Source organism: Maylandia zebra, linkage group LG9 (assembly GCF_041146795.1).
Source record: "Maylandia zebra isolate NMK-2024a linkage group LG9, Mzebra_GT3a, whole genome shotgun sequence".
Classification (NCBI taxonomy): Eukaryota; Metazoa; Chordata; class Actinopteri; order Cichliformes; family Cichlidae; genus Maylandia; species Maylandia zebra.
In genome coordinates this window covers 5,716,572-5,734,076 of record NC_135175.1, presented here as the reverse complement: position 1 = coordinate 5,734,076, position 17,505 = coordinate 5,716,572, and the positions used below count along the sequence as shown (strand labels likewise).

At 38.2% G+C, this 17,505-nt stretch overlaps 1 protein-coding gene across 1 annotated transcript in view; it reads left to right on the top strand.

Annotated features, from left to right (window-relative positions):
- Nucleotides 1-17,505, top strand: part of cubn (cubilin (intrinsic factor-cobalamin receptor)) — a 78,845-nt gene that overhangs the window by 177 nt on the left and 61,163 nt on the right. Inside the window, exons 2-18 of the mRNA XM_014412716.3 lie at nucleotides 215-344; nucleotides 2,968-3,063; nucleotides 3,278-3,316; nucleotides 3,419-3,520; nucleotides 4,040-4,143; nucleotides 4,899-5,025; nucleotides 5,279-5,447; nucleotides 6,734-6,865; nucleotides 8,621-8,716; nucleotides 8,974-9,098; nucleotides 10,944-11,136; nucleotides 11,547-11,665; nucleotides 11,873-12,107; nucleotides 12,968-13,149; nucleotides 13,455-13,617; nucleotides 15,656-15,846; nucleotides 17,168-17,324. Coding sequence (XP_014268202.3) covers nucleotides 215-344; nucleotides 2,968-3,063; nucleotides 3,278-3,316; nucleotides 3,419-3,520; nucleotides 4,040-4,143; nucleotides 4,899-5,025; nucleotides 5,279-5,447; nucleotides 6,734-6,865; nucleotides 8,621-8,716; nucleotides 8,974-9,098; nucleotides 10,944-11,136; nucleotides 11,547-11,665; nucleotides 11,873-12,107; nucleotides 12,968-13,149; nucleotides 13,455-13,617; nucleotides 15,656-15,846; nucleotides 17,168-17,324 — 2,360 coding nt within the window. The remainder of the gene's footprint in view (nucleotides 1-214; nucleotides 345-2,967; nucleotides 3,064-3,277; nucleotides 3,317-3,418; nucleotides 3,521-4,039; nucleotides 4,144-4,898; nucleotides 5,026-5,278; nucleotides 5,448-6,733; nucleotides 6,866-8,620; nucleotides 8,717-8,973; nucleotides 9,099-10,943; nucleotides 11,137-11,546; nucleotides 11,666-11,872; nucleotides 12,108-12,967; nucleotides 13,150-13,454; nucleotides 13,618-15,655; nucleotides 15,847-17,167; nucleotides 17,325-17,505) is intronic.

Here is a 17,505-nt window from a genome sequence, read left to right as displayed (position 1 = left end):
AGTTGGTGTTTATAAAAAATTTTTTTTTTTTACGCTTTTCTTTGAATATTTCATGTCATTAAGATGCCATGTTATGCATATGATCACATTTGTCTTAAGCTTTGATTCTAAGAGAATAAATGTATTTGTAATAGTATAAGTCGACCCCATTTTTTTAACCATCGCCTTTACCGACCTAAATATGAAATGGAATTTTGGACATTTGAATCTTTAGGCCTTCCATGGTGTCAGATAATGGTCACCTTGTCTTCACAACTGGTGACAATAAAGAAATCCGTTTCCAGACCTCAGCGTCAGGCCGGGTTAAAGTGGGAAATGAAGACCTCACCCAACTTTTGAGTCAAGTAAGCTTTCTTTTACCAGCAGCAAATATTCTTCTTTTGTTATTTTACAAGATCACTGCCTCCGTGCGATGGTCATTTCAATGATAGTAAGTGACTTAAGGCACAACGATTGTGATGGTTATGGTATATAACATCCACATTTTGAAACACCCAGGGACAGCCTCAAAAACAGAAGCAAAGGTCATGTCACATTATTAGTGAATGGCATCCTAACAAAGTGAATAAAAAATAACAAATTACTTAATTAAAATTAATAATGTTTATAATATGTAATTTTTTCCATTCCTAGCAGACACGTATGCTCCCACACAGATAACAGTTCACTGTCTTATCCAGTCACTAATTACTTTGGTTCTTTTGTTTCAATCTAGTAGTTAAAACAAATGTTTGTACTGCCACTCGTACTGGAACAATAAAGCAATTTTTCTGATTTCTCAGCCCAATAAATTCTCTCTGACTTTTGGAAGTATGTAATTATATCTCATCACCTTTTAATGACCAAACACTGCTGCTCATCATATGACACTGTGAATCATTAACAAGTTAGGAAGCCAACAAAGCAAGACCAAAGCTCAGGGCTAGATACATTTGAGTCAGTACGGCATTAAATTTTTCAACATTTTTATGATGAATAGTTTTATGAGTAGGTGCTAAGGCTAATATAGATAAAATGAATGTTTTTTTTGTTTATGTTTGGGGAGGAACATTTTTGAGTTATAGCTCAAAGATTTCTAAATTAAGATGCTGTATTATGACTACTGTAATTAGGGTGCAGATATGTTTGGTTCTTGGGCAGAAGGTGGGCTAGATGTCGTTGTTTATTTTCAATTTATTTCACTTCATCATTTTATATATGACATAAATAAACACAGACAGTCTGACAGACACACAGCTATAATCTCCATGCTTATCCTTATCAGGATTGCAGGAGGAACCCTATCTATACCTGGAAAACTAATACTCAAATACTATGATTTATAATTCTCCCCTTTCAGTTTGTGTGTAAAATGAAGACATGTTTATGTGAGCCTAAAAATATCAAATGGTAATCAAATTTCATACATTTTTGGCAATCATATTAATGTGTTGACACATATTATTATTAGAATAGAATAGAATAGAATAGAATAGAATAGAATAGAATAGAATAATCCTTTAATTGTCCCACAAGGGGAAATTTGGTTGTAACAGCAGCCAAAAAGACACATATACAAACAAACAGTACACAGGACACGGAACAGAAACATACACAATTTTTCTTACATATTTACATTAAGGACAATGGTTACTATAAACAGAGTACTGTACAGTTATTAAATGAAATAAAAAATAACTACAGGTAAGAGGCAAACCAGGTTGTAGTGCGAATCGGTTAATTAACTTATTGCAGTTACAGCATTGATGTAAACATCTGTGTTTGTTGGGAGCAGTTGTGATTGTACAGTCTGACAGCCTCAGGGAGGAAGGACCTGCGGAAACGCTCCTTCATGCATCGAGGATGCAGCAGTCTGTCATTGAAGGAGCTCTGCAGTTCAGCAACATTTACATGCATGGGGTGGGAGACTCTGTCCATCAGAGATGTTATTTTGGCCAGAGTCCTTCTGTCTCACACCACCTGTACTGGGTCCAGGGTGCATCCCAGAACAGAGCTGGCCTTCCTGATGAGTTTATCCAACCTCTTCCTCTCAGCTGCCGATAAACTGCTGCTCCAACATACCACCATTACAACTTCTTTCAAAGTAATAAACATGTTCTGATAATTAGATGATGTTGCTTCCTGGAGAGTACTTTCACACATTTGCATGTCAACTGCAGCATGACTGCATGTCAAGCCTTTGTTACTCCCAAGGATTTTATAGTTGATAAAAATAAATATGGAAGTAAAACCTAAAAACAGGTGTAATAACCCTATAATATAGTTAAATTGGTAAAAGCTTTTTCTAAACAACAACAAACAACAACAGACAAATTTGCAAAGTGCTTTACAAGACAAGGTAGAAAACAAGCAGCCCGAAAACATTTGAGAAACGATAAAGGCAAAAGGGGACTAGCAGCATAAATTCAAAAACAGGCAAATTAAATCCATGTATAAAATAATTAAAAGAGCCTTGGCTAAGGACCTGACATTATGACAGGCCACAGAAGATCTGAAATATACTCAAGTATAAGTCCAGAGTAGGCCTTAAAAGGCTAAAAACACAAACACACATGATTATTGTAAACGTTTGCAACAAATGTTCATGCAGTATTTTTTTCATATGACCGTACATTAGGTGGATGGTGAAATCTTTTATTGCATAAATAAAAGCTTTAGCCTTTTTTAAATAATTTTCAGGATAGTGATGATGATGGGAAGTAAATTCTTAAGTTAACTTTTTATTTGAATGGCAGCCAGGTGAATGGAGACCAAAAATATTTAAAAATCTAAAATATATTTAGTTTATTAAGCTAATCTAAAAATGCAAACATATGAATAGTTTCTTTTTTACCCCATTTACTTTATTCTTATCTGATAAATTTAATCACAAATGCAATATGACTAAAAAGAATCAAATCATGTTTTAGACCCCTCCTTTAAAGCTTTTTAACACTGAACCGTCTGTTATGGACTTTCTAAATGCAGATTAAAACCAACAAAGATGACATTGACGACATTAAATCTCACGGAGGAGCCGTCCCTCCTGATATCACCAACAAGCTAAACCAGCTTGATACCAAGGTAGGACAAAGATAGTTCCTGGTGGTAAATAAAATCATTTTTAATATTGCCATTAACTTATTTACTACTGGTCGTGTTACTTATGCTCACTTCATTCCTTTTATTTTACCCTAACCCATGAATAATTTTGATTCAGTAAAGTGAAGTGCTTATAATGAAAAATGTAGCCATTGTCATCAAACATATTTACACTGCCTCTTTTCTTTCTTGTCAGGTTTCAACACTTGAGAATAAAGTGGTCACACTTGAAGAGGTGAGTCAGAAAAAGTCAAGAACTTCTATTGAAGTTGATGGTCATGGCTTAATCTGTTTACCATACCTAAGATATCATGTCTTCCCTTGTTTCCCCTTGCAGACAGTGCAGAGGGTGTCTTGCAGCAGTAATCCCTGTCAGAATGGAGGAACATGTCTCAACTTATTAAACTCATATCACTGTATATGTCCCGGCAACTGGGGGGTGAGTTCAGTATTGTTCTTCATATTCTTCATAACTTTTACAGGTTGTTATTTATGGATTGTAGACATTTACCAAAGTCGGCGGTTAGGACTGTTGCCTCGCAGCAAAAAAAGTCCCTGGTTCGAGTCCACTGTGTGGATGGACCTTTCTGTGTAAAGTTTGCATGTTCTCCCTGTGTCTGCATGCCTGCACGCTCCAATGACATGCAGTAAGTGGGGTTAGGTTAAGTGATTATTCTAAATTGCTCTTAGGTGTGAATGTGAAGGGTGAATGGCTGTCTGTCTGCAACCCTGATATGGATGTGCAGAAGAGAATGGATGGATTAATACGTGGGTGTGATATTACTAAATAAAATAATACCCAGAAACCTCGAACTTTTAATCCCAGTACTGTTTTAGTATAAGACTTTACTGCGTTCCTTTTCGTTGGGTCCTTGTTTTCCTGCATTATATTTTGATAAACCCATGTTTTCTCTTGTCTCTCTCTCTCTCTGTATGTGTTTGTGTGTCTGTGTGTTAGGGTCCTAACTGTGCAACAGATGTAAATGAATGTCAGGTCTATTCAGGAACGTCACAAGGCTGTCAGAATGGGGCAACCTGTGTTAACACTGCTGGATCATTCACGTAAGTCTTATGCCTTGCTCTTTTTACTTACTAATTCTATGAGTGCTTTACATTATGCTGGCTTATGTCACCTCGTGTCTTTTCTTATCTATCTTTTGATCCATAAGACTTTCTCCTCCACATCCTGAAGGATTTCCATTTTTTAAAGAAACCTTGATGCCATTATGATTCAATAAGAAAACAAAGTAATGTGTATTTATCAAGCAGTGTAAAGTATGAATGCCAGATGCACTCATGGTACCCACTTTGTATTAGTATTGTGTATATGTAAGATTAGACAGCAGAGGTCCAGTATAGTGTGTCCTTAGCTTGTAACACACAGCTAGCTTTACAAACAGTGGACAAAGAAAGTTTTTGTAATTCTACCTCTGTACACCTTGACAGTGAATTTGGAATGAAATAATTACGATTTTTTTAACACTTGAATGAAAATCCAGAGACTAAAGTCTAGAACCCATGAACATCAACAAAAGTTGTTTCTGATGCTCTGCCAGGCCTTTACAGCAGCCACCTTCAGTCACTGCTTGTCTTCGATAACTTAACAGCATGCTGTACTGGGTAGCGATCAAGTGACTCACTTGGCCATTTCCCTTGAAAAGGTCTTGGATTGCTTTTTCAGTGCATTTTGGGTTGTCATTCTTTTGCACTGTAAGCATTTCTGATCAGTTTTGTGGAATCTGACCATTCAGGTTTTAGCCTGATGCCCAGTCAGGAGAACACATACCCCATATGATCATGCTCCTCTTTGTATGCAGTTGCAGCTGTCCTCCAGAATGGCATGGGACTCTCTGTATGATGCGTTACGATGACTGCAGGAACGCAGGCAGTGACTTGTGTGTACATGGCTTATGCATTGATGCAGATCGAGTCATAGCTGGACAGGTAACTACTCGCTTACCCTAAGATATCTATCTATCTATCTATCTATCTATCTATCTATCTATCTATCTATCTATCTATCTATCTATCTATCTATCTATCTATCTATCTATCTATCTATCTATCTATCTATCTATCTATCTATCTATCTATCTATCTATCTATCTATCTATCTATCTATCTATCTATCTATCTATCTATCTATCTATCAATCTGTTGTTGTTAAGTGTTCTCACTGACTTTTGCTAATTAACAGCCTAAATACCAGTGCATTTGTGAGAGTGGGTGGGAAGCTCCAGCTGGGAACCCAGCGTGTGTGGCTGATGTTGATGAATGTAACCTTCCCAACAAGCCTTGTTCAACCAACCCAGCTGTTCCTTGCTACAACACCCAGGGATCCTTCTATTGTGGAGCCTGTCCCTCTGGTAGTGCTTAATAACATAACAAGCCATAGTATAGCCAGTTCTAAATGAGCATTTGGAGACAGGAGAGACAATTGATGCTAAAACAATTAGTGTAACTCTTTGTTCAGAGCTTTAGCTTTTAATACTATTCTTTGCAGTGATGGCTTTATACCACACAAGTGTTAAGCACTAATTAAGCCATTTGATGTTTTTTTGTTGTTGTTGTCACTTACTATGGTTTATTTACAGTTGACACTTGTCAGGTTATTACAATCCTATATCAGAAATGGATGAATGGATGAAATGAAGACATTTTACTATTTCATGCAAAAATATGTAATTTGATGGCAGCAACACGTATCAAAAAGTTGAAACATTTTTACCACTGTGCAGCATTCCACTGTATTTTAACAACAGTTCATAAACTAATGGAAAATGGGAATAGCAGATACTGGACTGTTCTCTGGTTTGTGATTCTACCTGTCAAGAGGCCTAGATCTTCTTGGATTTTTTGTTTGTTTTGATGTATTGTTTGATTTAGCACAACAGAACAGTTTTCTACTTTAGCCAAGTCCATTGCAAATGAGCTTTGACTCAGAGAAGACGACTGCATTACAGGATTTCTTTTTTTGCATAACAGAGCTTTAACCTGCATCTATGGATGACACAGCAAACTGTGTTCACAGACATTTGTTTCTGAAAGTGTTCCCGATCTCATACAGTGATTCCTGTGACAGACTCACGCCTGTTTTTAATGCAGTAAAACGTGATTCCCTGAAGAACCTTTTTAGCTCTGTCCCTTGCACAAAGAGATTTTTCCAGAAATATTTTGATGATAACATGTAATGTAGATGATGAGATGTTCAAAATCTTCACAAATTTCAGTTCAAGAGCAATCTGAAAATTTTGCACAATTCATAGACACAGTTTTTTTTGTTTTTTGGCAGAGTGGTGTGCCTCTGCCCAGCTTTACTTCTGAGAAACTCTGCCTGTACACAGTCATATGACATCCCAACTTTTATGAGTTATGTGCCATTAAATTCAGACTTAGTTAATATTTTTCATGAAGTAGTAAAATGTCTCAGTTAAACATTTAATATGTTTATTATGTGCTATTATCAGTAAAATGTATTTTTTATGAGATTTTTACGAGTAATTAGAAATGATGTTCCAAGATTTGTTTTAAAACTTGTAAAGTTAAATAGCATTTTGCATCTTGTGCTATCCCAGTTTGCTAATGAGTTGTTGAGATTTGTGCATATAAATAGATTTAAGATTTTTCCTCTCATTTTCTCTGACATGGTTAGGCTGGCAAGGAAATGGTTATAGCTGTCAGGATGTGGATGAATGTTTGACCAATAATGGCGGCTGCTCCACTACTCCAATGGTTCAGTGCTTGAACACCATGGGCTCTTTTCACTGCGGTCCCTGTCCTCCAGGTAACTCAGCAGAGAACAATACTGAATGTCATGCATATGTGCAGGAAGATTACCTATAGCTTCTACGGCTTGGCTCCACTTAATCCCTGAAATTGCTGGTGTACTTAACCCAAGTAAAAAGCTGCGCTTTTCAATAAAACATTTTGAATCACCACATAGCCTGACACCACCTGGTCCAAGATACTACATAACATACCATAGCACAAAGTACACAATACTGTAGCTGTGAGAGAAACATTTACAAGATATGTGGTGTAGAAAAAACTAATTTAGTTTCATTTTTAATGCAAAGTGCAATGGAACTCTGGATATTTAAACTAGTGATGTGTCGGTCGCGAACGAAATGGCTCTTAGAGCCGACTCTTTGAAGTAAACGACGCCAGCAGGCTCCTTATTGGCAGCCGTGGGTTGTTTTTTTGCTTTCTCTCTCTCTCTCGCACTTTCTTCCCCGCTTCACTCCGCGTGCGAGCCTTGTGCTTTGCGCTGGGAAGAGGGGGGAGTTAGTTACACTCACAGTAGCACAGGAACAGAGTGGAGGGAAAGAGAGAGAAAGAGAGCCAGGGACAACAACGTCACATTAGAAAGGTATAGTAATCATCCACAACTATTTTCAGTTGCGAATGATAAAGGATTCAGAAAGTTTATTCATGCAGGTCCATATGACAGAGAATATGCATGTTCTTTTTGTTTTCATATTTTTTCATATTTATATTTAATTGTGTTGTGGTTTGCAGTGTTTTGTGTTGTTTCACTTTAAATTTGTTTAAAAGGAAAAAGCTGAAAATTTAAATAGTTAAAAGTTGAAATGTAAATAGTTGATTTTGTATTATATGATTTAAATGGACTGATTCTTATATAGCGCTTTTCTACTCTCACGGAGTACTCAAAGCGCTCTATTTACTTATTACATTTTATGTGGAGTGAATAAATAAAAGTATATTTATGGTGGCCGCTAGAGACAAAGCAGTACAAACCCCAAAACACGTACAAAACACAACAGAAGTGCTCCAGGATGCTAGGGGCAGTGTTGAGCTTTTGTTACCTAGTGGCTACACAAGCCAGGAAGTACCAACGATTGGACTTGGTGTGTGGTAGTAACAGGTAAATAAACAGTTTTTTAAATTATTTGAATATATATGAGTGCTTGTGTATAAATACACAAACAATACACATATGCTTTCATGCTTTCAATTGTGTAATTTAAGTGATCTAGTAGCTCTGCTTTCGAAGTTCAGTTAACGCTAGAAATGTGTTTTGGAGTTTGTACGTGCTTCGGGGTTTGTACGTGCAGGGGTCACTGTATATTTTTATATATAAGCATATATAAATAAAACCACGTCTTTTTACATTAGTAATTCCTTTTGTGCATAATTTTATATTGTTGTTAATAATAAATTAATTAAAGCAACAAAACAACCTGAAGAGGTTTGGGAGCCAAAAGAGCCGGCACTTTTTAGCAAGTCGAGCCGAAAGAGCCGGTTCTCTAAAAAGAGCCGGAAATCCCATCACTAATTTAAACTCTAATTCTTTAAAATGTAAATATTATAGCTGTGAAAAATTGTTTATTACTGCATGTTGAGTATCTGGCTGTAAAAACTCTTTGTAACTCTTGTCTGTTAAAAATAGAAATATTTTTGTTACTTAGTCAAATAGCTGGGTGACTGACTGTGGCTCATCAGATGTGAAAGCCACAGTCTGAGGGCACAAAGTGTCATTTGCACTGATAACTCACAGATAACTCCTCTGTTTTTGCAGGCTATGAAGGAGATGGGAAAGCATGCACACAGTCTAACATCTGTGATACTAACAATGGAGGCTGTTACCCATTAGCCACCTGCAGTTCCAGCCCTGGTAAGAAAAGACAAGAAAAAAGAAGCATGGGTTTATTGCTTTGTATGTCAACCAAATAAGAATGAAGCATGAGCAAATAATACCTACTTACTACTGAAAGAATGAAATAAGTACTATTTATTTCTTCTTTCTGTACTTCTTCCTGAAATTTTGCTCAATTAAGAGTTATGCATCTGCTCATCTGATTCCCCAAACATCATCAGTAGTCACCAAGTCTGATCAAACCCCTTTCTATTCAAATCTCTTGCATCCACCAGGATCAAGTCTCCCAGTCTGTACCTGCCCACCAGGCTACATAGGCAATGGATATGGACCAACTGGTTGCACCCAAACCAGCAACATCTGTCAGACAAACAACCCCTGTGTCAATGGACAGTGTGTGGTGAGTGTGTGCATGCGCATGTGTACTGGAGTAAAAATTAGGAAAAGAATTCTGTCTGTAAACAACACTTCTGTGGAGTCTTATATGACTCCCTGTAGCTTCACTCCTCCTGTCATCCCCAAACCCCCCATCTCCATAGAGACTGTTTGCTCCCAGACCCTCAAAAACAAACCAAAAATCAGCAAAAAACAAATTAAGTAGAACATTTCATAATAAAAGAATATTGTAATAATGCCCTTAACTACACCTAACAGTAAATCAACTAAATGTGAACTATTTAACAGTAAGTTTCTCACTTCTAAGTTCCTGTTAGTAAATTGTTTCATAAATGATTAACATAGTCACTCTGCTTTGCCCAGACCTAGTTACAGCAGGATTAATATGTTAGTTCAAATGAATCATCAGGCGATCTCTGGGACTACTGGGGTCTGTTGGCTCCCTGGAGGCTGGAGAACTGCGGTTGCCTTTTTGGAGTATCTGGGTCTCTGCCTCAGTTGGTGGCGGTGGGTGACTGGGGTGTGCCTGGGCTGCTTGTGGTGGTGGGTTCAGTCTCCTGACTGGGGAGCATGACTCTTCTGGGGTCTGGGGGTCTGTGCCCTCTTTGGCTGCCTTGCCATGTAGGGTGGCTGGGGCCCTGAGACCCTGATCTCAGCTTGCACCAGGGTGGCTGGGCTCTAGCGGGGTTCTCTGGGACTCCCACCCCCTTGCCGTGAGTGCCCAATCTATGGCCTCGCTTCTTCTCCTGCCGGGATGGGCATGCTGATATAGCCGAGATGTGTCTTGGAAAAGCAAAATATGTTTGGCACAACATGCATTCATATCATAATTCTGATTGCAGAAGCTGCCAGACAGGACAGGATTTAAATAAATAAATGAATCATGATCTTGAGTCTGAATCCTCAAAGCACATGCAGAGGAGAAGATGCAATCTTTCTCACTGGAAAATTAAAAAAGTGAAATAACTATTCTGGGTGATTTATCATCCATGGAGATGTTGAAAATGACAGTCTCAGCACTGCATTTTATTATACCCAGTTGGCTTCTTTCAAAACATAAATGATCCCATTCATTGTCCTAATCACACTCTGGATATTCACATATGGTATAGAAACTGAAACCCCTCTTTTGTCAGACCAGGTTCTGTTATTGATCAGGATTTATTTTTATAATAATAGACTATACAGCACTGCAGAATAAATTGTCTTTCTGAGAATGTAACTAAGTTTAAGGCAGTGATCTTGTTCAGGACCACATGCCACCACAGTGCAGAGCAGCTGCCTAAACTTTCATCGCACAGAGGTTGATTATTTTCTTAATAGCATTACGTCCTCTCTGGATACTGTGGCTCCTCTGAAAAAGGAGGCAACAAGTGAGAGATGCTCGACTGTCTAGTATTACTCACAAACACGCACCTTAAAACAGACAACCCATAATCTGGAGAGGAGAAGGTGTTGCACTTATTTAGAAAATCTTTGTTTAGCCTGGAAAACAGTTTTAAAAATATAAAAATAATAAATAGTATATAACAATAAATAAATTGAATCGATTTTGGAATAAGGCTGTGACATGACAAAACGTGTGAATGTTTTCCAGGTGCACTGTATTTTTGGTTCCTAGAGTTTTTAAAAGTAGAATGTGAGCCAGAGCCTTCAGATACCAGGCTCCTCTAGCTCTATAGTGAAATAAAATGTACCACGAGCGATTTTTTTTTATTTTTTTTGATGTGTCATATTTATTTGAAATGTGTTTTTATATTTACTGAATGAATCTTTGAATGCCTAATAAATCCTTGATATGAAAACAAAGACAAATCCGTTTGCAAACATAAAACCTGTGCTACCACAGGACATCACCTCAAATCCTGGCTACATCTGCAACTGCAACTCTGGCTGGGAAGGCGTGAACTGTGACCAGAATATCAATGAATGCTCAAGCAATCCCTGTCAGAATGGAGGAACGTGTACCGATGGCATTAATGGTTTCACGTGTACTTGCACCACCCAGTGGACTGGCGAGTTCTGTCAGACTCCTCAGCAAGGTAATGGGAAGGATGGGCTGAGAGGGTGTGGATAAACTGAAAACAGATGAGGAGAGGAGAGTGAATGTGACACGGAGAGGAAAACGCCGGGAGCATAGAAAATAAGCTGCAAAGTGCAGAAATACAATTATTCATCATCTGTCTGTGGCCGAGTGACTCAATAATCACTTTATATTACAGAAATAGAACTAGAGTGGATTATTTTGTTTTTTATTATTACACAGATAAATCGTAGCTTTACGCTTCAAACTACGTTAACATGACTTGTCCTTTAAAATGGTGTGTGGTTAAAGCTTAAGAAACATGATCGCAAACCAGTAAAGATGATTTCAAACTTCAGCAGCATGCAAGCTAGCTTCTCTCCCAAGGACGTTATCAAGGTTAAAAACCAGTGTGAATGTGTGTTGCAGTATGTGGAGGGTACCTGACTGGCCCTGCTGGTTCCTTCAGTTATCCTAACACCCCAGGTCACGATGAATATGATCACGAGGTCAGCTGTGCATGGGTGATCCACACTGATGCAAACAAGGTGTGTTCCTGTTCCTCTCAAATTGAAATTCTAGACAAAAAAAACTTTTTTTGTTTGTTTTGTTCTGTTTTATTTCGTATTTTCATGATTTGGGTTTGTGAGGTGGTAGTAAATATGGTGGTGCAATGAAATGTGTTAAATGCTTACACATCTTTGGCCCTTACTAATGTTTACTAATTAGTCATTTATTTCTGTCTTTTCTTCTAGATCCTGCGCATTACCTTTCCATTCTTTGATCTGGAGAACAGTGCCAACTGCAACTTTGACTTCCTTCAGATTCACGACGGGGAGAGTGCTTCAGCTTACATGATCGGAAAATACTGTGGCCAAAATAGCCCTGCAGAGCTCTTCAGCTCCCATAATTCTCTGTACTTTTGGTTTCGCTCTGACCACTCTGTCAGTGCCGGTGGCTTCACAGTTGCTTGGCAGTCTCAGGACCCAGGTCAGTACAGTTCAAGTGTTTTGGTTTTGAAATTTGAAATATTTTGAAGCTTGAAGCTGGAAAAAAAATTGGCATGAGGTTGCAATTGCAATTAAATGTGCCAACAAATGAAAAAACGAATTTATATATTTAAATAAATAAGTAACGATAACGAGCTCATATCAGTAATGGCTAAGAACAGTGCAAATTTGTGGGTCATAAATGAGCAAAGTTGTTTGTGAGTGTTTTCGTTACACTTTTAATTAGTAGTTGATAACCAAAAGGCTAAGCACAGCATTTACATTCTGTGCTGTCTTTTAAAATGACATCCATATTGTAACTGAATGCCCATATGATGAAAAATGTATGTATGTGTCATATTTACATTACATCACCCCTCTTCTTGCAGTCCTTATCATTTCAAATAAATGAACGCACACAAAATTAGATTAGCTTTTTTCAGTGTCGTGACTTGTATGCTGCAGGCCGTAGAAAATCATATTTATGTGATTCCTTTAAATTTTCTCCTAATAATATTTTGTGCTCTATAACTGAAATTCCAGTTGCAAAATTGACGCTATGCCTTTTTAGTAAATCCTGGCTGTAACTTTTTAAGACCCAGTGAGGTGTTTGATATGACACAGAGGGTTAATAGATCTGGTCCGTTACAGTTAGTAATGTCTCATTTATAATTTTGAGAGATCTTGGTTTCTATTACTGAGTTAGGCATGGGAGCTTGTGTTTTGTTTATTTGATCATACTTACATTTTATGACTCATATGCACATTGTGTGCAAATGAACAATGTTTTCTTGTTAAGTTAATAGAAAACAACAGTTGTATGAATAATTTTGATTTATTTAAATCCATTTCTAATCTCAGTGTGTGGAGAGGAACTAACTGCCCCCTATGGCAACATTAATTCACCTGGTTATCCTGGAAACTACCCACCTAGTCGGGACTGCTACTGGACAGTAACAGTGGACCCCGGCCTTCTCATTACCTTTGCATTCGGGACTCTAAGTCTTGAACATCATCCTAACTGCAACTTTGACTTTCTAGAGGTAAGAAATGGCACATTACCCACTTCACTTTGAAAGCATGTTTTTGTGTTGTGTGTCGATGTTTGCGGGGACAGTCCTCTTTTTGACCACTTTATCTCACTCAGACCTGACACATACCTATGTACTCTGTAAAGCGGGGTTAAATGCAGCCATACTGCTGAAATGAAAACAATGAAATTATTCCGTCTTACTCGTGTTTGCTACAGTTTGCTATTTTAGGAGGTAAGTGCATTGGCTGAAACTACTACTATGTTTTTCATCCTTACAGTTTTTCCTCTATTGTTTTGTGTCACCAAATGCTTTAGATTCGGGATGGCCTTCTATCTGAAGATCCAGTTTTAGGAAAGTACTGTAGTACTGCATCTCCACCCCCCATACAGACCACTGGCCCAGCAGCATGGATTCACTTCCACTCTGACTTCTCTGTCTCTGACCGAGGTTTCCACATTACATACACAACATCACCAAGTAAGAAACCAGTCATACTGAGTTTTGCTTGGTTAAGTGTATACAGTCATGGCCAAAATTATCGGCACCACTGGAATTTTTCCAGAAAATGCACCATTTCTTTGTTACAATATTGTTACAAGATTGTTACAATTACAAATGTTAGGTCACGGGTCTTCCAGCAGGACAATGACCCCAAATACACCTCTAAAAGCACCCAGAAATGGTAGAAGACAAAGCGGTGGGGAGTTCTAAAGTGGCCAGTAATGAGTCTGGATCTAAATATGACTGAACACTAATGGAGAGATCTCAAAATTGTTGTTGGGAGAAGGCGCCCTTCAAATCTCAGAAACCTTGAGCAGTTTGCAAAAGAAGAGTGGTCGAAAATTCCAGCTGAGGGGCGTAACCAGCTCGTTGATGATTATAGAAAGCGATTGATTGCAGTTATCTTTTCCAAAGGGCATGCAATCGAATGTTGATTTGTCAACTTTGGCTTTTTCTTCTTTTTTTTGTGTTGATCCACTACACATAAAGGAAATAATCACGTGTATACCAAAGCATTTGTAATTTTAACAATTCTCTGGGAGAAATGGTACATTTTCTGGAAAAATTCCAGGGGTGCCGGTAATTTTGACCGTGACTGTAAGACAGATATATAGTTGTTTGTATTAAATGCTTTTCATTTAGCTTATGTAAACAGAGAAACAGTAAATTGTAGCCTGATGTTTGTCCCTAAGATCTTGAAGAAACTGTAAATATGCAGTGTTGGGAAGGTTACTTTTAAAATGTATTCCATTACAGAATACATGCCCCAAAATGTATTCTGTAACGTATTCCGTTACGTTACTCAATGACAGTAACGTATTCTGAATACTTTGGATTACTTAATATATTATCATGCTGTTTACAACAACGTGAATGTACTATTGCTGTGTGATTTATTACTATTACTGAAGGTCCGCGACTCCGAACTGTAGTAAAGGGACCTCTGACTAATACGGCGGGGTCCCTGTCGGCTCGTAGCCGAAAAATAGCTTTACTTTGTTGTGTGGGTCAACTTTTCTTGCGAGAGACAGAGAGAGGCGTTGAAAGACTGCTCCAACGGAACTTATTGTTTTCGGAGGAAAACACGAACACGGTGTACAGTCGAGTCTTAATAGCTTGGCTGAAGTGGTTATTATTATATTTACATGCTTCCAGCTCCCGTTTTTCCTCGATGACAACTCCTACTTTTCCACTCCCCTTTTTCTCTCTCCCTCCTCGCGCTCACAGACCCATAACGTGCAACACGGACTACACTGCCCATGATGCTACAGCTTGTGGCCTTCATCAGGGTCATGAAGCCACAAGCCGAAACGCGTTGATCAATTACTAAAGTTGTTCATCTTTCCTTAAGTGTTGCTGGAGTTCCTGCATTGTGAATTCTTTCATCCTCTCCATGCACCTTGGAAGTTGGTGAAGTTGTGATGTATGCTCTCCTGCTGCCATCTCGTGTCCTTCATGCTGTAGTTCTGATCCATTTTTTTTTATTATATTTGGTCAAAATTATTTGTTTCATGTTAAGCTAAGTTGTAGCTAAAAGTGGAAAAATAATGGAACTTAAAATGAAATGAAATATTTTAGTGTAGAGGGAACAGTTCTGGACTGAGAAACATCCTTACAGTTGTACTTTTTAGGGGATTTGAGACGCATTACTCCCATGGGTTTTTTGGCCCCCTTAGTTTCATATTGCATTTGCGTACAGTTAAGGATGCCATCTTTTATGTGATCTGGACCTGTTTGAGAAAAAAACAATAAGGGTGATTTTCCTAACACTTTGTTTTGTATATCCTAAAAAAAATATTCAATGTTTTTGCATTTTTGTGTGCCTACAATTTGTACAGAGTTTGGATAAATGCTGTAATTGTCAGTTGTCATTGTTATCATTGTCATATTTATTAACAGTATTATCTGTGCAATGCAATCCTTGGATGCTTGGTTTGATTATTCCTAGCAGTGTCAATATCCTGCTTTGTGAATTGTGTTGTGCTTCTAACTCTTTGTGCGTGTTTTTTCTTAGGCGACCCTGGTTGCGGTGGAACATTCACTGACAGTGAGGGCGTCATTATTTCCCCCAACTGGCCCAACAACTATAACCACAACCGCCAGTGTATCTATTTGATCAGGTTGCCAGAAGGTGGGCAGGTGGCCCTCAACTTCACTCACATGGATCTTGAGAGTCACAGTGGCTGTGCTTTTGACTACGTGGAGGTAAGACCTATTTATGTCTCCCAGACAAATATTTTGTCCCTCCTTTTTTCAGAATTTTATATGTGGAAAGAAATCTCACCATACTTAACAAATGCAGTGATTTTTTTAGACACCATTTTGAGAAAATGATTGATAGCCACGATTAGCCTGGGAGCTTACTAATAATCCGACTTTTATTTACAAGTAAATCTGCACATACATGGTCTCTGTACTGGTCCATATGAACTTCAAATTATTTATTTAAATTCAGTTCAATTCAGTTTTATTTATACAGCACCAAATCACAACAACAGTCGCCTCAAGGCGCTTTATATTGTAAGGTACACCCTTCAATAATACATACAGAGAAAAACCCAACAATCAGAGGACCCCCTATGAGAAAGCACTTTGGCGACAGTGGGAAGGAAAAACTCCCCTTTTTTGTGTTGCCTGTCCTGTTTGGATCTTTAACCATCAGAATTGTTGTCTGAAGGCCAAGAAAGATGCCAAGCGGATTTACTTTACCAAGTGAATCATCATGGCCTTGCCATATTGGTCCATTTGATTGACCTTAATTATAATTATATTGTATTTATTTGATTTGATTTTTGGTTGTTACAGACGGGACAGACATTATTGGGGGATAGGACAGGTAGAAAGAATGAAAGAAAGAGAGGGAGAGAAAGAAAAAAAGAAAAGGGGGAGGAAAAAAAAGAAAAACAAACAAAACACCTTGATCACCTGTATGAAGATAAAAAAAAACAAAAAAAAAAAACAGGAAAAACTCCCTTTTAACAGGAAGAAACCTCTGGCAGAACCAGGCTCAGGGAGGGGCGGGGCCATCTCCCGCTAACGGTTGGGGTGAAAGAAAGAAGGCAGGATAAGAGACATGCTGTGCAAGAGAGACAGAGATTAATAACAACTATGATTCACTGCAGAGAGGTCTATTAACACATAGTGAGTGATGTGTGTCATGGGAAGCCCCCGGCAGTCTTCACCTATTGCATCATAACCAAGGGGGGATTCAGGGTCACCTGGTCCAGCCCTAACTACATGCTTTAGCAAAAAGGAAAGTTTGAAGCCTAATCTTAAAAGTAGAGATAGTGTCTGTCTCCTGAATCCAAAGTGGAAGCTGGATTCAGCAGTTTGCACTGTGCAATTGCCAGTTACTGCAAAAGCTTGACTGCACTTCTTGCTGAAACATGTAAATGTGAAAAATACACAACAGATAAGAAATCAGGGTGGGGTAAATACTCTCTCACAACACCATTGCTCGACAGAGAGTTGTTATCAGATTAACATTCCAGCTTCTGTCCTCTTGTTCCACCTCCTTTTTTTTCAGGTCCGTGATGGGAGAACAGAGACTGATCCTCTAATAGGGAAGTACTGTGGAAACACCCCGCCAGCTCCTGTTCTCTCATCCTCAAACGTCCTGTGGATTCGCTTCAAGTCTGACAGCTCAGTCAGTCGAGCTGGATTTAGGGCTGTCTATACTGTTGGTGAGATTTGTAGTGTGATATGTTTTATATTTGATGACATTTTATGCTATTTTTGTTTAAGAATATTCACTTACATTTCTCTTAGTTGGCAGTTAGAATTAAAGCTGCAGGGATAATACTAATTTGCTTTCCTTGTTGTCCCATTAGTTAACAGAAAATATTTTACAGTGACATGAAAATC